This window comes from Pteronotus mesoamericanus, unplaced genomic scaffold (genome assembly GCF_021234165.1).
Source record: "Pteronotus mesoamericanus isolate MK-2021 breed Mesoamerican mustached bat unplaced genomic scaffold, CSHL_Meso_final scaffold_99, whole genome shotgun sequence".
Classification (NCBI taxonomy): Eukaryota; Metazoa; Chordata; class Mammalia; order Chiroptera; family Mormoopidae; genus Pteronotus; species Pteronotus mesoamericanus.
In genome coordinates, this window is record NW_026555330.1 from 1,286,377 (window position 1) to 1,312,026 (window position 25,650).

At 41.2% G+C, this 25,650-nt stretch overlaps 1 protein-coding gene across 3 annotated transcripts in view; it reads left to right on the forward strand.

Moving 5' to 3' along the window:
- Positions 1 to 25,650, forward strand: part of TBX15 (T-box transcription factor 15) — a 99,788-nt gene that overhangs the window by 47,045 nt on the left and 27,093 nt on the right. For all 3 annotated transcript variants that reach the window (XM_054564932.1, XM_054564933.1, XM_054564934.1), the window contains exons 2-6: positions 7,922 to 8,135; positions 13,221 to 13,322; positions 15,012 to 15,183; positions 16,203 to 16,370; positions 25,497 to 25,561. In XM_054564932.1, the coding sequence (XP_054420907.1) occupies positions 7,922 to 8,135; positions 13,221 to 13,322; positions 15,012 to 15,183; positions 16,203 to 16,370; positions 25,497 to 25,561 (721 nt within the window). The remainder of the gene's footprint in view (positions 1 to 7,921; positions 8,136 to 13,220; positions 13,323 to 15,011; positions 15,184 to 16,202; positions 16,371 to 25,496; positions 25,562 to 25,650) is intronic.

Below are 25,650 nucleotides of genomic sequence, written 5' to 3' on the forward strand. Positions count from 1 at the left end.
AACTCAAGCCCCACCCTGACACCTAGTTATGCAATGTGAGAGAAGCACCTTCATCTCACCAAGCCCTAGTGTTCTCGTTTATCAAATGTCAGCATGGTGCCCACTTTCTAGGGTTTCCTGTAAAAATCGCATGAGATAATGGAGATAACCGCCCAGTGTAGTGCCTGTTACTTCTACACACCCCCTACTTTTTGCTTCCACCTTCAAAGCATGCTGGAGCGCCACAGACTGACCCTTTGATGACATTGAGTCACCTGATCAACAAGAAATAGATATAAAACATACTGCTGCCACTTCTTTGCAAAGCCTCTTTCAAAGGCTCGGATCTCAGGGATGACTTTTGGGCCCTACCTCTGGTTCTGTGTTTCACTGAGAGAGGTGCTGGTTGTCAGGTGGAGAGATATGTGCTCTTACTCCCCTTAATTGGCTTATTGGCATGGGAATTGCAGGCTTCAGGTTACCTCCCCCTTTTTCCCAAATAGAACTCGGAGGGCATGGAGAGCTCAGAGACTTCATTCCATTACTAATCATCTAACGGGCTCATTTGAGAGTTTGTTATCATCATAACTTTATTTTAATCCAACCTGGGTTATAGTTCATGCCCGTGAAGCTCTGGACTGGGTATCAAATTTGGGCTCAGTCCGTACTCAGGTCAATGCCAAATGCTCTGCTTCTGCCATATTTAGACTTACTCTATGAAAACTTTCATCACCAGGTTTCTCTAAGCTCCCTGATAGAATCTGACATCCCAGAACCAATTTCCACTGCAGAGGTCCTCTGGAAATAGGAGTTTACTTGAGCCTGGTACAGAGAGTGCTGTCTGGGTTACAAGCTTCTGATGTCTGTCCTGGTGTGAAGGAGAGTCCAGAGATGGCTGTGGGGGTGTTGACTTAGAGACTTTGGGGCTTAGGAAGTAGACCACGGAGCGGTTGCCCTACCAGTGTCAGATAGGGAGTACCACTCAGTGTGGTCATGTCTCAGGTACTGGCAAAAAACACAAGCAAACAAAAACACCACAATTGTTTGGTTATCATGCGGGTTGGGTCTTTCTCCTTTGTTTCAAACTATTTTCTTCCTTGGGGTAAAAAATGATAGCTGAGGCCCAGTCTTATATGGAAGTGGCCTCCATCTTTTATCTGACTCTACAGTAGTCATCCATTACCCATCTTCAACAGTGAAACCAGGTGATTGTATATCAGTCATTCAGGACATGTGGCAAAGCATTCAACTCAGCTTATGGAATCATAGTTGGAAAGGAAGACAGAAGTATCATCCCCTTTATTTAAAAGAAAACTTTGGTATAAAGAAAATAAAGTCTAGACTTCATTTTATGATACCCAAATTTTTCCTAGACTATGACCTCCATGTGGCCAGGGATTACTGTTTTTATCCCTGATGATGTGTCAAAAATCCAGAAGAATAAGTGGCACACAGTAAACGTTAAATAAATTGTCACTGAGCTGAGTCAAACCTGACTTTCCACCTTCATTGCTTATCTCACTCCACCTTCCCTTATGTATTTTAAGCTCTGGACATATCAGTGTGCTATTAGTTCCCTAAAAATGACAAATCTTTTAAAATATATATACATACATGTTTATTTTTATTTTTAACCTTTATTGTATTTTTTCCATTACCATTTAGTCCCCTTACGCATCCCTCCACCCAGCAATCACCACGCTGTTGTCCATGTCCATGAGTCCTTTTTCCTTTTCGCTCAGTCCCTCCACTCCTTAACCTCCCCCTCACTAGCTGTCATCTGCTCTCCATCTATGAGTCTGTCCCCATTTTCCTTGTTAGTTTAATTTGTTCATTAGATTCCACATATGAGTGAAATCATATGGTATTTGTCTTTCTCTGACTAGCTTATTTCACTTAACATAATATTCTCCAGGTCCATCCATGCTATTGCAACAGGTACAATTTCCCTCCCTCCCTCCCTCCCTTCCTTCCTTCCTTTTATGGCTGAGTAGTATTCCATTGTGTAAATATCCCATAGTTTTATTTAACCATCTATTGATGGACACTTGGGCTGCTTCCATATCTTGGTGATTGTAAATAATGCTGCAATGAACATAGGGTTTTTATGGTCTTTTGAATTAGTATTTTGGATTTCTTTGGATATACTCCCAGAAGTGGGATCACTGGGTCAAAACGCAGATCCAATTTAAATTTTTTGAGGTATCTCCATACTGTTTTCCACAGTGGCTGCAACAGTCTCCATTCCCACCCACAGTGCAAAAGGATTCCCCTTTTTCCATATCCTCCCCAGCACTTGTTTGTTGAAAATGACAAATCTTTACTTGTGCTATTTCCACTATCCTAAATTCTGTCCTCATAATTTCTTTGCTTGCTTATGTTGAATTTATAGTTCAAGTTCATCCTAAATGTCATTTTGTGAAGTCCTCTTGATCCTCTCATCATTGACTTCTTGCTCTTCAATGTTCATTAACACTTTGCTCATACATCTGTCAGAGCACCTATCACAATTGGTCTTCTTTAATAATTTTGTGTCTTTCTTACCAGTTGGTGAGCTCCTTCAGAGCCAGAACCTATTGTATCTGTTTTGGTTCATTAATATATAACCTGATCTCTACAAAGCAGAAATGTTTGCTGAAATAAAAATGGAATTAAATACAGTCTCGTATGCCTGCAGTCCTTAGGAGATCGAAATCATGTTATCTGGATTTGGATGTCAATAATATATACAATGGAAATGATAACTCTTAGATCTGTTCTATTAAATGATGTTATATATGGAAAGTCTTAGCAGAGAGTCAGATGCATGGTAAGTGCTCAGTAGATATTGACCACTAACTCTTCGGTTGCGAGAGTTCATGTGAGCTCATATTCATCTCACCCTCTGAAGTCACTAATTTTATCAACACAATCACTAGATTCTATTATTACAAAGATAGAAATGTAATTTTTTGACCAGGACTATATCTCCCCGCAACCCCTAATAGTAAAGACAAGGAAATAGTATTAAAGATAAGTACATAGTAAAGATAAGGGATCTGAGACTCTGTGAAGTGTCTTTTCTCACTCGTGGTGAGGAGCTGAGCCATAGGAGGAAATGTGGGTTGTTTGCTGTGGTAATGAGTGATTCCTTAAAATTATTAGTTAAGTGGAGATCAAAATCACCTGGAAGACTGTGAACTTTGTTTTAAAAATGTCTAATTTTGATATTAAGTCAAAGTACATATAATTCAGGCATTTTCTATACATGTCAGCCAAATCAACTTCTTAAGGATTGTTTGCTGTTGTTAGTAGACCTGGTGGTCTTTAAGCTGATCCATCGTTAAACATTAGACTGAAAAGGGGCTTTATAACACCCCTAATTAAATGTGCATGTGCCGGGCTATAAAGATGAAGGAATGCGGGGACCAGAATGGTTATGTGACTTGGCCAAGATCAAACCTGGTAAGCCATTTCAGTTGTAAGGATGGTCAAACCAGTTGAGAAATGTTAAAGAATTGCTGGCTGCTTTGGCAGGGTTGAACCTCGTATGAACTTGGGGAGACCTGATGGTGGGATCAGAGGGCAGAAGGCCCACCCCCGATGCCAGCAGTTTTCAACCTTTTTCATCTTGTGGCACATGCAAACTAATTGCTAAAATTCTGTGGCACACCAAAAAGAAAAAGTGACTTTTTGCCAGTCTTACAAAAAAAAAAATAAGTATAATTTTGATTCATTCACATTGTTGTTGTGTTGGTTGTTGTCACTTCTTTAATTTGACAACCTAAGGGAGAAGAGGTCAGTGTCCCCGACTAAATGTTCAGGTACTGCATGTTTTAAAATTCTTGCAGCACACCAGTTGAAAATTGCTCTTCTAGGCCATGTTGTTTTCAATTTTTCTTAGTCTCGGTTTTCTTATTCACAAAATGGACATAAAAATATATGTCTACTTCATCAAATGGAAGGATATGTTAGACAATGTATAAAACGAATTAAGAGGCTTTTATAATTGCTGGGATTTTGCATGAATTGAGAATTGAACTTGCTCTAAGCTAAACCCCACTTTCTGTGGGAGCTGAGTATCCATTTTATCCACACGAGATAGGTCAGAGGTAGAAAATGAATGATATTTGAACTGGTGGTTAGAATCTCTCTTTCAGGGATTTTTTGCGATGGTCATAAATATGGTGGTTTGACCCTTTGAGTCACACAATGTTCTCCCGTGACTTGTAACTGCCTCAGTGCTGGTTCCCTAAATTTTTTCTTTTAAATGCTTTAGTTATGTGTAATGTTGTCATTTATGCTCCTGATTTTCTGAAATTCTCCTTGGTAAAATACTAGTCACAGGAGATATCTGATAACCAAGAAGTCTTCCCAGGTCATTCCAGTGAGTTCCTAATGGTTATTTTTTGAAGGCAGGAAGTCACAAATTGCCAAGAATAAAAGAACTTGAAAGCACAGAGGTGTTTTCTGGTCTTCCAGGGACTGATTATATTTCTGAGTGGACGACCTGATTTGATTGAAATAACCTGCTGTGCATTTCTTACATTCATGACGTAGGTAACTTGATTATACATCCTGATTAGTAGCGGAAATAATTGATCTGATTAGCCTAAATATTTTGTAAAACTCTGATTTAGAAACGTATTTTACTTCTATAAATTTTATTTGTACCTAAGTTGTTGGTCTTGGCTCTGAGATTACTATTTTAAGGCTATTGTAAGTAGCTTATGTCACAGGTAGTAACTACTCTGGGAGTTTTAAAAATATATATAAAATATGATATTAATTTTTATTTCCAAATTATGACATCTAAGAAATAGTTGAGAAGGGAACATTACATGGTGCATTCATTTTATTGCAGATGTGGGCTGGTGCCTGTATTTTGTGTACGCTAGTCACTTGGACTCTATTTCGTGAGGGACTGAGAATCTAGGAGCACAGAATATTTCCCAGGAAACAACTGTCTCTGGAAATCTTCTTCGTGGTCAGATGCTGCCTATGCCTCCACAGACTTGTCCATTTCTCTCCCATAACCATGGGTACTCAGGACTGTTCCAGTCTTCTTGGGTCCCTATCTTTTCTGGATTCCTATAAGACTTAGAAGATTATATGCAATGATGGGGAAAACTGTATGATTATATTTGTTCTTGTCTCTGATTATTTGTGAATGTGCCCAGGTTCCCCTCATTCCCCTTTATGTACTTCCATATTTCCCAAAGTCTAGCACAGTATTGGGCACATAGTAAGCACTCAATAAACATATCATTGATCAACACTAACCAGGAAACTTCTCAAGTTCTGGGATTCTGTTTCAAATTATCTACATGGTACCTCATATAAGGCCACATGTTGATAGGTGCTTATTGACGGATTTGATTGCAACTATAACCAGAATACCCATTCAGTTCTTTAACTCCTATGATGATGCGAATTTGGGCCCCCAGTCTTTTTCCTCATTTAACTCATCTGGCCAAAACAGTTTTAAATGTGATGCTTCTAATTGGGTTTGCCTGGGCTATGACTGAAAGTTTCATTAGAGAAATTTCTTAGTTCTTCAAGTCATCAGAAGTAGAAAAGATTAGGAAACTTTTCAATTCAGTCCTTCTAGTCACATGATGAGGAATTACCTCCATTGTAGGTTAAGTGACTTGTCCAAGATTATTCATTCACCCATTTAATGTTACATTTTGAGTGTCCATTTTATTCCAGATGAGGCAGTGAGTTCAGAGGAGAGCCTCTTACTTCCAAGCTCCCCAGTCTTAGTCCCTGTTCCAATCCCAACCTCAATTTGTCTACCATTAAGTATTTATCACTTGGTGCAGTGACATCTTTCCCTCCCCTCCCCTTTCCTAAACACAACATTGGTGAAATCATAGGTCTCACATTTCTGTCGGGCCCTACTAAGGATGTCTGTTTCCAACTTTTTCATAATTACAGCACTCTATGGCAAGGAGATTTCATAACAAAAAAAAAAAAGTAGGACAAGACTATTTTATTAAAAACCTTGCTGAGGAGTTTTTGAAAATTCACAATATTTGCGATAAGTGAAAAGCTCTCGGCATATTGTGGAAGCGATGGGATTTGGGAGTGCGTGTCTCGGAGGAGCGGGATCCCTGCGTTTGGCCGAGGGCGTGATGGCGTCATGGCTCTGCTGTTGGAAGGCGTCCGGGATCGGGCTAGGAAGGCGGTTCTCCACGGCAGCTCTCATCTTAAATAAGTAGCTCCAATTTTTGGTGCCTGAAGGAGACCAAAATTAGTAGCTGCCGTTGAGTCCAGGGTATAAAATTATATGCTTGGACATGTAAAACTAAGTTATAAAACTTTGTGTGTGTATGTGATGATGGCGACTGGACTAGCGATTGCGGCGGATACACGAAAGATCGTGGGCAGAGACTTCCCTGCCATTTAGGAGCCTGGTTCAGTTTTCAGGCCCCCAAATGCCTTCAGAAGCTACGGGCGAGGAATTGGGGAGGGTGCCGAGAAATGGCACTTCGCTCCCTGTGGGCTTTGGCAAAGCTGTGGGAGATTCTTGCCAGAAATGCTGCCTGGCCTTTAGAGAGGAACCCGTCAGGGCTGGAAGGAAAGAAAATCAAAGGTATCGTGGGCTGCCTTGTCCCCAGGCCTAGAATCCTGCTGCAGGTAAGTGAGCGTGGCAGCAAGGTGGCCTGGCATTCCATGCGATCCTTCCCCCTCCCTGCTGGTGTCGAGGATGATGCCCAACAGGTCATGCCCTTTGACAGCATTGAAAAGTCAGGTGTGAGTGTAAGACACCACTGTTTCCAGCCTTTATTTGTGAATGTGCTGGTTTCCAGGGGAGGCAACCAGATGTTAATGGTTGCTGAGAGAAACAAGGTCTTAGGCTTGGCTTAAAGTGTCATGTGACCTAAGAAAATTGTCCTAGCTAATCCGGGTTTAGAAAATCTTAAGAGATATAATTCTTGGCACTGGGCCCCTGAAAATAAAAAAGTTTAAAAATTATAGGAAGTTCTCTGGTAAACCTGATGCTAGCCTTCTCCATCAGTCTGCGTGCCTCCCCTCCCCCCCGCCGCCAGTACAGAAGACACAGGAGGAAAGGACCATCTGGCCCAGCGCGCCAGCTTTTTATTTGGTTGCTCTCAATCCTACCTTCCTGTTTGGATCACCCCTCCCCTCTGCCCATACTTCAGAAACCAATCAAGGTGTCTCCTGAACTCATTTATTCCCTTTGTTTCAACCGCCTTCTTGGGTAACTTTTTCCATATGCTTACATCCTTGCCTCACAACGGATTTTTTTTTCCATCCAAAATGGCCTGATTGAACTCTTAGGAAAAGCCATTTACTCAAATATATAACAAAGTGCTTCTAAAGATCCCAAACAACGTTTCATTACTTTTGATGATCACGATATATGTACATGGAGGGAAAATTGCTGTGTTTAAAAGCAACTGACTGATGGGCAGCGATGCTGAGTAGGATGGAATTCAAGAACACGTCGTTGTTAGCATCAAATCTGCTCCGGTCCCTGCCCCCACCCAACTGAAATAGTCTAATCTAGATTTGGAGCCAGAGGCTGTTGTTGTTGTTGTTGTTGTTACTATTACTAAAGTGTGGCCTTTATTTATTTTGTTGCCCCAGTTTGGCTTTGAGCCCTTCAACATGGTGACATTAGTACTCTTTATATTGCCTGTTGTGGACCAATTTTCTTCAGCTGTTGCTAAAACTTACTAAAATGCCAGATGTCACGTTGGAAACACGAAACCTGAAAGAAGGTCATAAATCACAAAAACAAACCATAAAAAAAAATAATAAAATACCCTGAGTGCTGTGCTCTGGAGCTTCCCAGCTTTCAGTCCCCTTTTGTTCACCCCTCTCCCACCATATCCCACCCCTCCCTGTGCCCCCTGTACTTTAGAGTTGGGGTGTTGCAGGGTGGGGGGTGCCCAGCAGTTTCTCACCTGAGGCTCAATGGTTTGTTTTGCAGATTCTGAGCAGAGCACTGGTTCAGACTCGGAGGTGCTCACTGAGCGGACCTCCTGCCCCTTTGACACTCACGCTGACCTGGGCCCTGGGGCTGCGGGCCCTGTGCCTGCTGCCATGTCTTCCATGGAGGAGATTCAGGTGGAGCTGCAGTGTGCTGACCTCTGGAAGAGGTTCCATGACATTGGAACTGAGATGATCATCACCAAAGCAGGCAGGTAAGGACAAGTTCCTTGGAATGGCCACCATCAAAGAACAGAGGACAAACTAGGAACTGTTACACTTCTTCTTTCCACTTATTTGTGGTAGGTGGTGTCAGTGAAGCCAAAGACATGTGCACTCCCATTTTTTACATCTGGACAGCTTGGCAAAGGGATCTTGTATTTTTTTGTGATTTTGTCACTTTTTTTCTCCAAGGGCTACCAGAATCTAAATCGCTTCCACCCTCGCAAACATTTTCTGCCTGCAAATGCATTTCAGTTAACACTGGAGGTCCGTGGTATGTAACAGTCAAACCAATTTCCACAGCAAGTGTTGCTTGATCATCCAAACATATTCAACATGAAAAGTTTGCTCCTAAGCAGCAGCTTGCATCTTCTAAGGCATTTAAAGCAGCCAGATGTTTTTGTAAGAATTTTGTTTTTGATTAGAATTGGTTTATCTTCTGAACCTCGCTTGTTGATCCATTGTTTTTTTATTGTGGGCTTGGAATTATTACAAAACTTTAATGGAAACCTGGTGGAATCTCTTGCAAAACTATTTATGTAGGATAATAAAAGTTTTAAAAACACAGTTTCTCTTGAAATAAACTTTTCATTAAGCTACTCTTTCATTGGTATCTTTTAATTTTCTTGAAAGACACAGTTTTGTTAGGTATCTATTTGTGTTGGATACTCAACATACACTACATTATTTAAAATTCACAGGAATCCTTTGAGGTAGGATATGATCATTCCATGCACAGATGAGGATGTGAAGGCCGAAAGAAGCTAATTAACTTGACTAAGGCCACATGGGCAATAAAGGGCAGCTCCAGCATTCTACACAACTCTGACTGGTTCTGCAACTATGGTCTCAACTACTTATAACTCTTCACTGTTAAGAAACAGTTGTAGTCTTTGCCCCTTGGATTCAAAATAAAAATGATTTAAATAAAGACAAATTGGGGCTATTCCTCTTAAATCTAAAGGGATAGTTCATTGAAATGAAAACAGTAAGGCTGCTTTCATGTTTTCCAAGCCAATCTGCATAGCCTCATGTCGTGGAGACCAGAAAGGCCCACCTCAGTGATCATAAGCTGTCTTCATGAACATGGATGTTTAAAGTCAAAGGATATTTTGATTAGGTCCAGTACACATGAATGAATATAGAGAAACCTCCCAATATATTAAGACACCATAAAAACATGAGGTTAAAATGAATCTGAAGTCTTACTCATTTTCTTTCTCTTCTGGCACCCTCTTCTTTCTCTAAGTTTTAGCAGTGAATAAAACTATTAAAGGGTTTCTTAGGAGGAGCACCTGTGAAGGAGCATTACTTTCGGTACCATCTCCTTTTTGTTTTTTGTTTTTTAATTAATTAGTTAATTTATTTTTTAAATACATTTGTCTCTGCCTCCCCCCCACCACTTTCCCTTGTCCCCTCCCTCTTTCTCTCCCTCAGCTCTTCCCCTTTGGTTTTGTCCATGAGTTCTTGCTATATGTTCCTTGACTTTCCCCTTCCCTTCCCTTTCCCTGCCCACCCCCCTCCTTCCCTCTTGTCTCTGTTGATTATTTCTTTTCCTTTCAGTGTTGCTGGTCATATTTTCCTTGCATCTTTGTATTGTTGGTTAGGTTCCGCTTATAGGTGAGATCATATGGTATTTGTCTTTCGCCCCCTGGCTTATTTCGCTTAACATAATGCTCTCTAGTTCCATCCATGCTGTCGCGAAGTTTAGTAGTTCTTTTTTTCTTTCTGCTGCGTAGTATTCCATTGTGTATATGTACCATAATTTTTTGATCCAATCATCTACTGATGGGCATTTAGGTTGCTTCCAACACTTGGCTATTGTAAATTGTGCTGCTATGAACATTGGGGTGCATAGGTTCTTTTGTATTGGCGTTTTGGTGTTCTTAGGGTATAGTCCCAGCAGGGGAATCACTGGATTGAAAGGCAGTTCCATTTTCAGCTTTTTGAGGAAATTCCACGCTGCTTTCCACAGTGGCTGCACCAGTCTGCATTTCCACCAACAGTGGACTAGGGTTCCCTTTTCTCCACAGCCTCGCCAGCACCTGTTGTTTGTTGATCTGTTTATGATGGCCGTTCTGACCGGTGTGAGGTGCGGTACCATCTCCTTTTTGTTGCTTGCGTTTCAGTCTACTACAGTTCCACATGTTATGGCTTGGAAGGAAATAGAACAATTCAAGGAAAAAAATATTTATTCTTTTTCTTAGGTTTTTTGGCAGGAGGCTTGGTTTGGAGAGAAGGGGAATATTACTTTTTTTTTTTCGTGTATGGTTTTCCAGTTTTTATTTTGGTTTTCACTTGCTACTATTGAGTTTGTGTAGTCCAGTCAGTTTTGTTCTTGATATCCTACTCTTGTTTCCTGCACTTCAGAGAATTCAGTTCACTTGAGCACCTCTTGACAATTCTCCCACGACCTCATTTTGTGATTCCTTCTGTAGTTTTCTTTCCCATATCTCTACCTTCACAGATTTACTTTGATACCTGAATGTATCAAGATATTCTCAGCCCAGACATACAGCTTGTTCTTTAGTCATATCCCTTTATTTAGGTTTAGAAATTACATTTTTCTGCTTTTGTATTGGATTGCCTCAGGTGTTGCTGTTGCTACATGAAACTTTGCTCAAGTCATTCTGGAACAACTCAGAAACATACAAACAAGGCTTTCTCTTCTGTGAACTTTGTTCACCCTCTCCTCCAGTACCCCAGTTGATTTCTTCCTTTTCACTTTCTTTTTCTTCCTATGCAGTGTCTTTATCAATTTTAATTCTAATTTCCATTTTCTTAGTTAATGCTAGTTATGTATGATTTTCTGTTCTTTTCCTGCTCAGGAGAGCTTAGTCACTATCTACTTCTCACACCTCAAACTGTAATCCTGTTGATTCAGAACCACTGCTGTCTACAAAACCCTCAATTTGACTGCACCAACATAATCTGCGTAATCAGCACCATGGACAGAGGTGCTTATACGGATTAATGGGTTTGGAAGATAAAAGAATTGGCCTAAATTTAGTCAGCAAAATAAAACCAAACACATCCCATGTTGTAAATATGGAAGATTAATTTTTCCCTAGGGTGTTATAACTTCACTTGATATTCTGAGCTAAAATAGTGACAACAAGAAAAAGCAACTTCTGATATATTTTAAAGAAGGTAATTCAAATATAGTTATAGAATTTTGAAGCAAGAGGGCACTTTGGAGATTATCTAGTCCCTTTCATTTGTGTTATAAGTGATTGGGTTAAGTGACTTATCCACAGTCACACAGCTCATTCATTTTAGAACTTGGGTACTGGGAAGAGATAAGGAGCTTTTCTACTCTGGGTCATACAAATGTTCCAGACGAAACAGACAATGGACTTAAAAAACATCTAATTCCTTTTCTTGAAGTCAACAAGAAAAGAAATTCATGTATTCCAATGTAACAAACCTCTACAGATGAAAGGAACCATATTTTCATATCTAAGCAAGTGAGAGGATTTTCTCTCCATCCCCAGCAAAATGCTCTCCAACCATTCATACATACAAGGCAATTTTAAGTCATCTTTATTAAGAAGGGAATTTCTAATCTATACTTAGATCTATAGACCAAGGTTCTCAAATTTTTAGAAAGATTAGTGGGTCAAGGTGTCTAACCAATGCCTAAGTGTCAGATTTAGCAATTATGAGTAGTCCACCATCAAATTTCATTAGCCCACCATAGACTAAAATATAACGTTTTCTAATTAAACTTGTGAGGATAGAGGAAGAAAATCTAAAACGACATACCAATAGAGGCTTCTGAAAAATTAAAAAGTGGGAAAGAAGAATTAGCCATTATCCCTGTTAAAGGTCTATGGTCCCTCTTGTGCTTGCCCCGAATGTGATTATGATGTCACTGACCTACTACAGAGGACATTTGCTTTTTAAGTTGCTTTTGGTGGAATGTGTGACTAGCACAGAAAGCCCGTCAAAGAAACAACCAGTGCACATTTGCAAGATGGCTGTCTGGGGCCAGGGTATGGTCTATGGCCGTGAAATGGAGCAAAGCCAATTAGGCCGTATGTGGATCACGCCTGTGACCTTGACCTCATTAGCACCGTGCTCTGCCCAGCTCGACTAAATGGCCCCAGATGGTTAAGCTTAATGTAGCATTTTGTGTACAAGAACCCTACAGAACATTCAGGGCAATCCACGTTTTTGAACCAAGCACTTTTTACGTCTGGCTCCTAAATGAATGACACACAAAAAGGAGCTTAATATTTTTCTTCTTTCTTACAGTTAAAGAAGAATAGTGAAATTTATTCGAGACTCCTTGAAACACAATACCTCTTTTGGGTTGCTCCCTCTTCAATTATGAGAGTAGTTGTAAAGTGCCATATCCTGACCTTGCTTGCTTTGGCAAGTTTAACAAGCCATTGTGGTAGAAACAAGGTATTGCCCAGAGGCCACGAGAATTCCTTTGGTATTTGCTCCCTATTCCACAGGGTCCTTCCTCTGACACACATGTTGACAGCCTGAGAACTTGCAGAAATTTTTCTACAGTTTTATGCATTAAAAAAACCCATACCTCTGGTGGCCCTTTGTTTGGAAACTGGTAGCACCTTCCTTCTTCTTTGTCTTGAGACATTATTTTTAGAGTGGTCATTTTCAAAGAGACTCAGTCAATCAGAGATATTTCATGATCAGTGACAATCAGCTGTGATAAGCTACTTGGAGAGTAAGGTGACTGTAAGTTATTCAAGTGTGTTAAGTATAAAAGAGTATAAGTATATTCAGGAATGTTATAGTCTAATAGGAAATGCATGGGTGAAAACACACACATTGTCTGTCTATCTATCTACCCAGTAACAGTTATAAAGCAGGATATGTTATAAGCCTTTGAATGTATAAATCATCAAATAGGTCCGTGTAAGTTAAGTCCTAAGCATATTTTATAGTGATAATTTCCAAAGTGAAAAAAATTAACCTACTTTGAGAACTAGAGGACATTGGATTTGATGTGCTTAAAGTGCCTAATTGAGAAGAGACTTTCTGAGCTTTTACTTCTGCTACTGCTCCCCCTGTGATTGCCGAGTTTCCCACTTTATTTTCCTTCACAGGAGGATGTTTCCTGCCATGAGAGTGAAAATCACAGGTCTGGATCCCCACCAGCAGTACTACATAGCAATGGATATTGTGCCTGTGGACAATAAAAGATACAGGTAATGAATGACTCTGGGATGTGGAATTGTGGGTATCACGAACATTCCAGAACTATTCTTTAAACTCACTCAATGGAGAATTTTAACGGTGCACTGTATAATGCACTGTGCAGGGAATAAGAATGGAGGATATACCAATGGCTTGTGGCATAGTACCAGGCAGGAAAAGTCACTAGAGGCAGAAAATCAGGACTCAGTGATGGGTGGGTCTGGGATCCCCACTACATGGAGAGAGTGGGATTATATAGTATCTGCCAGGGTAGCAAAAATCAATTGGATGGTAAAGCTAAAATTAATTCAGTTAGCATCAAAAGTGATTAACATGTTGAATGATTTGGTGAAATGCTAAGTGAATTAAAATGATTTATTTTGAGAGGGGAAGGAGGAGTGAACCGGTGAAGTACATTCAATCATATATCTGATGGATTACCCTGTGGAGGATGGAGGAGAGGAATAGGAGAATTGGGTCAAGAAGAACCTCTAGTTAGGGAGATTTATTATTCATTAGTATGTGTTGTGAGCAAGTTCGTTAAATAATTTCCCTTCAAAATCATGAAAAGCCAACATAATCTCTATGTCTCTTGGATGGCTTACATGTAGTTCTTGTTTGAAATAAGTTGTGCCTTAACTGATCTCTTGAGATCTCAATACGATCAATGAATCATGGCTTATTTTTTTAAATGTCTGAGAATTTGGCCCTAAACCCACGAATGTGGAGGAGAGAGGCAAATGGCGAAGACCAGGACTAGTGTGGCAGGGTGAGAGAGCTGCCAAGATAGAAGTGGCCGTGATGGCAAGCCTGAAGAGTGGAGAGGCCTTTAATCTGTTTTAGATCTTGGGAGTTGAGATTTGGATTGAGTTCCTCGGTCCGCCAGGGCCCAGGGCCGACGTGACCCTTTACTGAGAAGCAGGATGGGTCAGATCCATGGAGAGCACTCTCCAGAACTATAGGAGAATAGGCAAAGTCCGGAAAACTGAGCTTCTTTGCTACCAACAACATCTCATTTCCAGTGGTTTTGTGGGGGAAATAAGGTGGGAGGTGACGATGTTCAAAATGAGGTTCATCAAAGAAGACACTAACTGGGAAAACTTGGTAGTGTTTCCAGGGATGGTTGCACTAAGGCAAAGGCCCTCCATGTTCATAGAAATGCCTCAAAATTGAGATCCTAAGCCAGGAAATGGTTAACAAGTGAGCTGCTTGGAGGGTCTCTGCACATGGCTGTGTTTTATAGGACAATATGGAAGATGTTTTTAATAAGGAACCAAATCCTGAACAAGTGGCCAAAGGATTATATGGTTTGCATTTGAAAGGTGAAAGGTTGCAGTAAAATACCGTTTCCATAGCTGGCCACGTGGGTTCAGACTGCCTGTATGCACACAGGGGTGCAAGGCAAGGAGAGGGAGAAGGAGGAAAAAGGACTGTGAGAATGTTTTCCTTGTGAGAGCTGCAGCTTTGATCATTAACTGCAGCAGGTCTCTGCTCTCCCCGACCCGGTCTCGTGCTCCATTTCCATCTCTCTCTCATTTTCCTGATGCTCTGCCCTTCTCTTTTTCTCCTTTGTATGCTGTTTAATCTCCATTACTTCTCCATTCCTATCATCTCGCTGTCCCTTCTCTCCTGCCCCTGCTTGTTTCCTGGGCCTCTATTCCCTCCCTGCATATATATCTGAATTCTGCTCTCTCCCTCAGATACGTGTATCACAGCTCCAAGTGGATGGTGGCTGGCAATGCCGATTCCCCCGTGCCTCCGAGAGTTTATATACACCCGGATTCTCTCGCTTCTGGAGACACTTGGATGAGACAGGTGGTCAGTTTCGACAAACTCAAGCTGACCAACAATGAACTGGATGATCAAGGACATGTGAGTCAAAGAATCCCATCTCCGTCTTCCCCCATCTTCCCCTTTTTGCTTTCAAGTTGACTAGCCCCAGGCTTTTGCAAACAGGTAAAATAAGTCACCTTTAAAAAGTAAGCATAAACTTTTTTCTTTTTGCTTCCTGTGAAATGTAATTTATTACAAATCTAACATTTAGCCAACGCCTGCTATGCATCAGGTTGTGTTTATCAGACAGAAGTCTTGTGCTCCAGGCACTCACGGTCTAGTCAGGGGAGAATTCAGAGGCAGAAGCACAGGGCAAATTAAAAAATGGTGAAAGAAAGCACAACATTCAGTAGAACAATTCGCAGGGAAACAGCTGATGAGACAGTCCTAGCTGAGTGTCAAGAGAGGAATTTATAAATTCTGGCTGAATTTATAACAGAAGAATAGGCCCTAAGGCTTTCCAGGTATAATTGGAGCACCTGATGCTACTAATTTACCCTTTGCAGTAAAACAGCCACTGAATTTTCACCGAATGACAGGGTCCATACTGGGTGCTATGGGAAGACTGAGGGAGCTAAAACCACGGCTCCTATCTTGAAGAAAAGGACATTTTCCTGACGAAGGAAGAACACACAGTACTCCCTCTCACATGACATAAGAGACTGTCTATAAATTCACTAACAAAGTGCAAATAATAGCCTGTAGAATTCAAGGGCAGCAAGCAGGAGGGGACCACTGTCATGTGGCCAAGGGTCTGGGACCTTTTGGTGAAGTGACGTCTGCTGGTAGCAGAACAGCCATTCAGCATTTACCCAGTTAGAGTAAACACCACATCCACATCCCACGATCAGGATACTCTGCTGTATGGTTCCATGTAATGCTCCCCAGTCACTTAGTCCTCCCTGCCATGGGCAGGTTCTCGGTTTCCTACACGTTTCACCCTCAATCGGTGCTCTTTCTATAATGCATCCATTCTGTATTTCATTCGCACGAGAGCTTGAAAAGATGAAGGGACCTCAGAGCCCACCCTAGCGTAATGTTTCCCTTTCTCATTTCAGATCATTCTGCACTCCATGCACAAATACCAGCCTCGAGTTCATGTGATTCGCAAGGATTTCAGCAGCGACCTTTCACCCACCAAACCTGTCCCTGTTGGGGATGGAGTGAAAACGTTCAACTTTCCCGAGACCGTGTTCACCACAGTCACGGCCTATCAGAACCAGCAGGTAAGAGGCTCCCTTGGCGAGTCTTCTGCTGTTTCTGTTCTCAAAGGAGCTTATGCAGGCGTTTGGTAAGAAATGCTTAGTCCTTGTACATGGCACTGAGGAGCAGGGAGTGAGAGACAGCAGGCTTGCTGGGCTCCCAGGGCACTGGTGATGACAAGGCAGTAATGCCTAGTGGCAGCTGGCATGGTCTAGATTTAGATCAGAGACAAGATCTTTGCCCAAGAGGAGCAAACCTCCTAAGTCATCTTCATGTCTCTCTGTACTTGGACCCATGTTCATAATCTCTGCCACATCCTGGCAAGTGTTCTTCATCATATGCAAGTACTGAGGTTTGATTCATTCCTTCCCTTTTCATGTATTCCTGCACCTGGCTGCATTAAACTCATCAGGCCTCCAAAACTCGATTTAAGACCCACAGCTTCACTTATATTCTCAGACTAAATTTACTTATGTGTGATCACCAGTTACACCCTAAGATCCGTATGTTTTAATGTCAGTAATATGTTCCACTCATCCCGTAAATATTGAGTGAGAACTTACAATATTCCAAGCTTACTAGAGAAATGGAGCAGGTTAAGACTCACTTCTCCCTTAACAGAGTTTTAGTTGAATGAAAGACATGTAAATACATAATGATAATACAGGGGAATAATTTAACAACAGATGTAGACAGGGTGTTGTTTGTTTCTTTGGGAGAGTGAGGGGAATTTTCCTGGAAGAGCTGATGCTTTTCCTGATGTCAAGGTATATCAATGAATTAGCCAGATTAATGGAAGAAGCAGCCTGTGGGTGGGGGAGAGGGAGAGAGACCAAGTTGGGAATTATTGGCATTCTGAGCAATGATTATTTTTATTTTTAGATATTCAAGTGATCTAATTCTGTGCAATTCCCTAAAAGCTGCATGTGAATATCACTTTTGTAAATGAGATTGTATTTCATCTTTTGGCAAATTGTCTAATTAATAGGATCCTGCAGTGAATCCTTTTCTTTGAAACAAAATGTTTCAGCTTGTTTTGCTTGAAAGTCTGCATACTTTTATTTCGGACCTGCTTGGAGCAAGATGACATTGTACTATAATACTTACTGCCTTTTTTAGATGTATTTGATACTATGCTTAGTGCTCAGACAAAGAAAGCAATAGAGGAAAAGCATGTATTCACTAAAAACCTATCAAGTACTTACTATATGAATGTGAGTTATATAATGAGTTCATATAAGAAGAGTGTTTCTATCTTTCATGACACATCTGGATGGGGGTCCTTAGGTGATCCTGCCTTCAGAGGAATTTGAAATACAAAAACCCCTTAGTCCGGTAAATATTAAGTTTTCTCAGCAGCTATGAAGCATTCCCAATTTCAGATTTCCCTTGTGAATGCCATGTTTAACTTGAAGTATAGGAAGAGCTTTAATTTGCTTTGGGCACTATTTAAAAACTATTAAATCCTCTTGAACATCTTAGATGGCAAAATTGCAGTGGTCATGGAGTGTCCTTACAGAAAACCCTAATCATCAAGATTTTTCAAGCTCCGATAGAAGATAGAGCAGCAACATAGACATAGCCTTTGGAGCAACTGGAACCTTGGGGTTAACTGTGGTTGGGAAGAGGGGAAGTGTAAGTCTCAGTTCTTTGAATAAGGATTGGACTTTTCTCCAAGACTACCCCAGCCCCCATTTTAATCATTAATTTCCCCAAAGGCAGAGATGTGGCAGTAAATGCTACAAGTTTAGAATTTAGTTTGTAGAGCAAACTAGAACGGTAATGAATGAAGTAATTGAGATCAGTTCTAGAGGCCAAGAGCGTCACTATGGTAACACAGGCTGAAGCCAGAAAGCTACAGCTCACTGTGACAAGGAAGGAAAACCAAACATGTGTACCTGAAAGCCCTTTCTCGTCCCCAACCTTCTCTCATAGGCATTTTCCTGCATCTGAGTACATTCTAGTTGTATAAATATTCTCTCTATACCTGGACTGGGGCAGAGGCCGTGGTGGGCTTGGTGGGGCGGGGGAAACCATGATTAAGATCATGGTGTTAGGCAGCAGACATACCTTGTTCAATTTCTAACTTTTCTACTGATGAATGTATGACCTTGAATAACTTTCTTATCTCCTTTCAACCTGTGTTTCCTGGTCTGAAATGTTTTAGTCACATGAGTCCTAGACAAGGGAATGTGCATAAAGTCACCAACACGAGCCTGGCGTCTAATTAATGGCAGTCGGCTGGCATTGCTGAATGACTGGGTCGACACAGACCTGAAGGACAGTGGGGAGTAGAGGCCACTTTAAAGAATAAATTGCTCATTAAGGAGAAAGGGGATTGTTGGGAATTGGAGGAGCCGCCTTGGCTCTTGAAGATATTATAATCAATAGGTAACTACTTTGATCTTTCTGTTCTCATGTCATGTTGGTGAATTCGTGATATGCTGACATTCAAAGTAGATGAGTCATACTCAGTTCTGCCCATTTTGAAGTCAAGATAACAGCTTGTTTAACAAGACTCCCATCCCAGGATAAATCAACAAGCCTGATTGTTTAACATTCCCCTTGGCTGCATAGATATGATTTAATGTAATGCAGTGACTTGTAGTAAAGCAAACTAACCTAAGCTCGTTCCCCCAGGAATCTTGAGGTCTGCATCCTGTAAGTCAGGGCTGTGAGCTAAACAATCATTTTCAGACTTGTCTTGAAGAGGCCAGGTAGCATAAATTGTTCTCTTTTGTGAGCTATACTCACCTATTACTGTGTTTTTATTGCCCCCAAACTTCCAGAATGAGAACAATTACTATTTTATGGCAAAACTGCTTACTTATATTTTTTACTTCTTATATTTTTAAGGGGGTGGTTAGGAGGTCTATGAGAGTAAAGAGCAAAATATCAGTGGTAGGTTCATTGTTTGAAGGAACACAGCGAAGAAAGGACAACAGAGGGAGGCATGAAATGCTACCCAGCTTCCTAAGGAGAGGCAGTGTCTTGTCCACAATCAGCTGTGTGCTAGGTGTTTGTAGACCTGGGCTTTAGTCCTAAATTTTCCACTAGTTACCTAAGCCACTCTAATCAAGTTATTTTTTCTTTCTGGGCTTCAATTTGTTCTTCAAGAAAATGAGCAGTTGGCCTATGCTTTTTAAGGTCTCCGTTAGCGCTGAATTTGTAATTTCTCCCTCCTTTTTCCCCGCATGCTTTATAATGAGGGTTGGGAGCAATTTATTGTTATCCAACAGAGGCAGTTGACACATGATTTTCAAGTATTAAAAATTATGAGTGTTCATGTCTGTAAACTTGTTTAAACCTCTCCAGTAGCCTAGACCAGTGCAGTTCTAGTAAGTCCACACTGGAGAGGTGGGGACATGGCGTTTTGTTGCTGGTAAACAAAACGCTCCACACTTCACTATTCATTTGTGATTGCTTTCTGGTCCTCCCCATTGTCGAAGCCGGTGCTTCCTGTTGGCTTCCATCTTGTTACCCAGGCTGCACACCTGACTCCCCCTCATCCAATCTGCCACTAAACTCTGCTGCTTGTACTGATGGAATATTTTCTCCTTTCCACTCTCATTGCTTCTGCTCTTGCTCTGGATCTGACCCACCCCCACCCATGCCGTGGGCTACCCCTCGTGCCCTGCCCCATCTTGGGCTGTTGCAATAGCTTCCAGCAGAGTCACCTGGGCTGCAAGCTTATTGTCTTACCAGCCATCACTTATATTCATTGCTGGTTGCATCTTCCAAAAGCACAGCTCTGACCATCATTACTGTGTCAACAATTGTCCGTGACTCCTTCGTGCCTCAGGAGCCAAGCCCAGGATCCCCAGTCTTTCTCTTAAGATCCTCTGTGGCTAATTACCAACTATATTTCTAGGCTTATTTCTCATTAATTCTCATTAGGCATTCCCAAAAGTTCAGCAGTCTAGTTTGAATTTTACTGCTTGTGCTTCGTAGTTGCCTCAATTTTGCACGTGCTGTTGTCTCTGCAGGAACGCCCGTCCCCTTCATCTGTCTGTTTAGATTCCATTTGTTCTTCAAGTTTGATGCACAAACTATGCCCTACCACCTTCCTTACATTTTCAGCTGCAAATGAGCATTCCCTCGTGGAATGGTTAGTGAGTGTGCCTGTCTCATGACCCTCTCTCTTGCTGACCTGGGTGTGTCCAGACTTCCTCTCAATGTTTTAAGCTTTTTGAAAACAAAGGTTGCAAATTCTACAAAAAACAGTGCAACATGATAGAAAACATCAGGTTAGAGGTACCACCTTTGACAAATCACCCCACCTCAGGATTCTCACTTGCGAATTGGGGGTTTGGTCTGAATCAGTGCTTCTTGACACTAGTCAATAAAGAAGATTTTTATGGTCCACTGAAAAGATGAGAAAAATAAAGACAGTATAGATAAGGACTTTTTATATATGCAAACATTCACTTTAATAGATTCTACATTTTTAAATTTTGTCCTTTTTACTTTTTTGATGCCAAAATGTCATTTTATAGACTAATGATGACAGGAGATAGTAGGCTTCAACTCTCTTCACTTGGTAGAATAAAAAATTGGAATATCAATGTTGACCTTTCAAATATTGGAAGGGGGGAATTCGAATTGACCTACGAAAATTTTTTAAAAGATTTATTTATTTATTTATTGGGAAGGGAGGGGAGAAAGAGAGGGAGAGAAACATCAGTCTCTTGCCTCTTGCACGCCATCAAGCGGGAACCTGGCCCAAAACCCAGGCATGTTCCCTGACTGGGAATTGAACCGGCAACCCTTTGGTTCTCAGGCTGGCACTCAGTCCACTGAGCCACACCAGCCAGGGCTGGCCTATGAAATTTTGAAGCTCAGAAACCACTAATCAAGATGAAGGACACTTTCATCTCCATAATTCTAAGACATTTGTGTCTGTCCCATAGTGCAGAGCTCTGGATATATCCTTGGAAAATGACTGAATGAATGATTAGTCGACACACTTCTACTACCAGTTTCTTTATATATCTGTGGTTCTGGTTTTTTTTTGATATAAATAGTAGTGAAGTGTGAAGAAAGACTTTCTATTTCACTAAATATCTTATGCTTTCTTTTCCTCCTTTCCCATTTCTTCCTCCCACCCTTGCTGACTGACCCATAGACTCCTGGGGCTGCTAGCATACTGAAGTTATTATTACTGTTATTTGCTCTCAGAGTGCCAACTTGGCCGGCCTGTGGCAGAGAGGAAGGTACACCATGCCCAGAATCTCATCGTGGAGAATAAGGTGGTAAAAGTTGGAATAAAGGTGACTCCACACTTTATGCTTTTTCTTGGAAGAGGCTGATGCCAACATGTCCTCATGGAATTAGCAGGAAATTTCCATTACAGAATCTTTGTCTTCTCTAAGGGAAAAAGCCTGCTGAACCTTGAGGGTTGTGTTTTTTTTTTTCTTTTTTCCCCCCAAACAGGAAACTAGATTTCAAAAAGATACAGCCCCATTCTCCTCAGGTAACACAGTCTTATTTCTTGATGAGAATTGGCTACATGAGCCAGCTAGAAAGTCGGCAACCACAGCCAGGTTTGTGTAAGCAAATCTAATAGGATTTCTGAGTTGCTCATTATATTTTAAACTAGTAAGCCAGCTTTACCCTAACTTTCCAATCAAATCAGTGTAAAAAAAATTTTTTTTTACACATGCTACGGTTTTGTTTCTTAAATTCCAGTGGAACACCCTTCAAACAATATGGTAAAAAAAATAAGAATAACTAAAGAGTGTTAATAAGGGCAGGCCCTTTCCTCCTTGATCCTGTAAAATCATACTCAAGATTTCATTTTCTTTGTAGGTTGTGCTATTTTTGTCGGCATTGTGCATTCTGGGGTATATATTATCTCATTTATTAACTGCCTCTGTGTCAGTAGGCAAAAAAAGTCAGTGAAAATGACTAAAATTAATGGTGGCAGGCCAGCAACCACCCCCTCACGGACTACAGTCTTCAATAACTCAGACGATACAAATCAGTATACGGTTATGGAAATAAAATCAGTGAAGAAAAATGCTTTCATAACCTCTGCATTTTCCATGTCTCCTCATTATCATTGGACTGAGTTTGAACAAGACTCCTGTAGAATAGCTTTGGCTGCACAGGAAGCTACTAATAGACCTTGTTCTCACTGAAAGGACATTTAAGACTCTTGTCTGTATTGCCTGCAGTGAAAGCAAGTAGGATTGTGGGAATTGTTTGGTCTATAGTCTCTAAGGCTTATTGCGGCTTTGGGACTGGAGATCCCTGCTTCCCACATCATCCTTCACTTATCCAGTCATTCATTCACTGAACAAATATTTATTAAGCATGAATAGCACGTGTATTCTGCTTAATAAAATGGCCTATAAAACAGACAGCGTTCCTACATGTAGACCAGGGGGAGAGACAAATAGTAAATATGTGAACAAATGAAATAAATGTATAATTGCCAACTGGGTTAAGAGCCAAGATGGAATTCAAGAGGATGCAGTTCAAGAGAGTAGTGGAAGTATACTGTTTTGGAGGGGTGATCAAGGAAGGCCTCTCTCAAGAGATAACATTTAGAGTGAGACTTAGGAGGAGGAGAAGGCATCAGCTATGTGCAGGGAACAGAAAAGAGTGTTTTTGTCTGGAAGGAGAGTGAGCGTGAGGGGTCTCAGCAGGGAGAGAGCTTGGCACATGCCAGCACTGAGAGCAGCCCACGTGGGCTGGAGCCCATGAAGCAGGGGCAGAGGAGTGTGGGTGGGGACGGAGAGGTAGGCAGGAGCCAGGGCAGGCTGGTGCTGCCAGGCCAGGCACAGAGCTTGGCCTGCATTCTGAGCACAGTGGTAGCCACGGAAAAGAATGACATGATCCAATGACATGTTAACTAAGACCACTTTGGTTGGTGTAGAGGAGATTGGACAGGGACAAGAGTGGGAGAAGGGAGATCGGTGTGAAGGTTATTTGGAGTAGTTTAGTCAGTGGATGACAGTGCCCAGTCTAAGGTGGGGAGACAGAGACAGACAGGCATATTAGGGTCTAATTGATAAACGTAATTATGGAGTAGGGTTGAAAATTAACTACTCAAATGTAGTTCGTGTGCTACCTCCAAGGTGAGCTCAGAGCCTTTCCACTTGGACTATTCCCTACCTTCTCTAAGCTCTCATGGCACTCTGCCTTTATGGCAAACCTCATCACTTTCTGTTTTACATTGTAATTATTAGCATCTGTGTGTGCTTTTCTCTTCTAGATTATAAGATTCTTGGGTTGGGCAGAAAGATAATACTCAGCCACTCACTGACTGCCCACCAGTCTGCCACCTGTGCCACCTATCACATTGCTTTGCACACAAGAGGCACTTGATAATAAATCCATAGTGAGTAGTTGAACAGTACTCTCAATAAAGTTCTCTGAATCTCACATAAAAGCTTTGAAACAAGTATAAAGGTGTTGTTTTTCCTAACATTTGGTGGCATTTGACTATTAAATCTCCATACAGGACCCTGGGCCTGAGATCCAGTGAATTGTGGGAAATGGGTTTCAGCCATTTCTCCTGGGCCTATGAAACAGAATGTTATATTTACAGGGTCTTGGGAGGCCCCCAGAACACGGCAGCACAATCATATATCAGAAACCCCTATCATAAATGAGTCAGACAGGATAAGCCAACTTGAAAGAGAAAATAAAATATTATAACCCCAACTTGAAAAGAAAATGTGGTGTGTGGTTTATTGCTGTGGATTATGAAGAAAGAAAGAACTGATTTTAAGTCAAAAACAGAACACAGTGACAGTCTTTAAACTCAGTTCAGTATTCACGTGGCAGACAGTGGACTTTGGAAAGCCGAAGCTTCAGGCTCCTGCTCTGATCTATAAAATAAATGTAAAATTGCTTTTGCTGCATTATTGGGGCTACATTGTTAGTATGCCATTCTAGAGGCAAGGGATGTTGAGGGGAAAAATAACTTCGGTACTTTCAAGTTTGTTCATCAGACTCTCACACTGCGTTTTAAAGACCCTTAAAGACTGTGGCTTTGGGAAATTCCACTCTGATGGGAGATTTGCAACTTTGGAAAGAACTCGAACCATCCTAGTGATAAGTTCTGCAATTGTCAAAAAAAAAAAAAGATGATCTCAAATAAGGAGATTCTCTTATTTCTAGAATCACCTTCTGCTGAGAGTGCCTTCCCTCCTTTACTGAGTTCCCAAGCCCCCATCCCTATCGCTTGAATGTCTCTATTGCTTGAATATAGTAAGTCATCAATATCAGGTTTAGGTGTGAAGTTGCCGAAATGTGTCTCATGACCAAGGCTGAAAGTGGAAGCACTAGGGTGCATATGGAACTGGTTGGTCAGGCTTGTTCTAGTCTAGAGGCACGAGGATAATGTGTACAGCCCCTGCGGAGACTGAGGGAACTAGGACGGGATGCAACAGGTACCTATGCACTGAGTGGAAGTTGACCAGACGCTCCCAAGGACTTGCTCAAGCTGGCCCGCACGGCTGTTTGCACTGGCTTGCTCAGCCTTATGAAGCTCCATTTCTTCTGGTTCTTTTGTGAGCCTTGGAGACTAGAGGAGACATGCTGCATTCTGTCCCATCTAGTCACATGTTTTTAGACAAAAGAGTAGCTACTTCTTGTGTCTTTTATGAGACCATTTCAGGTCATTAAAGGAATAATCCCTAGTGACTGGAATGGCACAATTGAAGTATAATGATTAATGCAGTCAGTTATTTGGAACCTTCAGGTGAGCAGATTGTCTTGGTGATTCCATCTGATTGGATTGGCTGAATCCATTCATTCATTCTTCACTCACTTATTTGTTCATTCATTCAATAAACACTTTTCAGGGACCTCCTGTGTGTCATGTACTATGGACCCAGTTCTCCATTGCAATACTTTTGTTTATCACCATTTTGGGGCAAGAAAGGTGAGTAGAAAGGAGTTTAGAGTCATACTGGGAAAACCTTGTGTTTTAGGGAGATGTGGGTCAGGTGGGTCAGACATCTGTGTGCCAGGCCCTAGTACTATATCAACTTCAATTTAAATCTCCAATTAAAAGGAAACTAAATAAAAACACTAGCTGTTATTACTAGAGTGATTTTTGTTAAATTTTTTAGGAGCAACCAAAAAGGAAGTCCGTTAATGAAAATACAATTCATGCTTTTTTAATTGGTTTCCAGATCACCAGATTAAAAATTGACCGGAACCCTTTCGCTAAAGGATTCAGAGATTCTGGAAGAAACAGGTAAGAACAATTGGGAAAGAGACTCTGGGGCATTTCTTTTCTATGTGACTATTATTCTCACCACACCCCATTGGTGGCTTTGGCTCCTG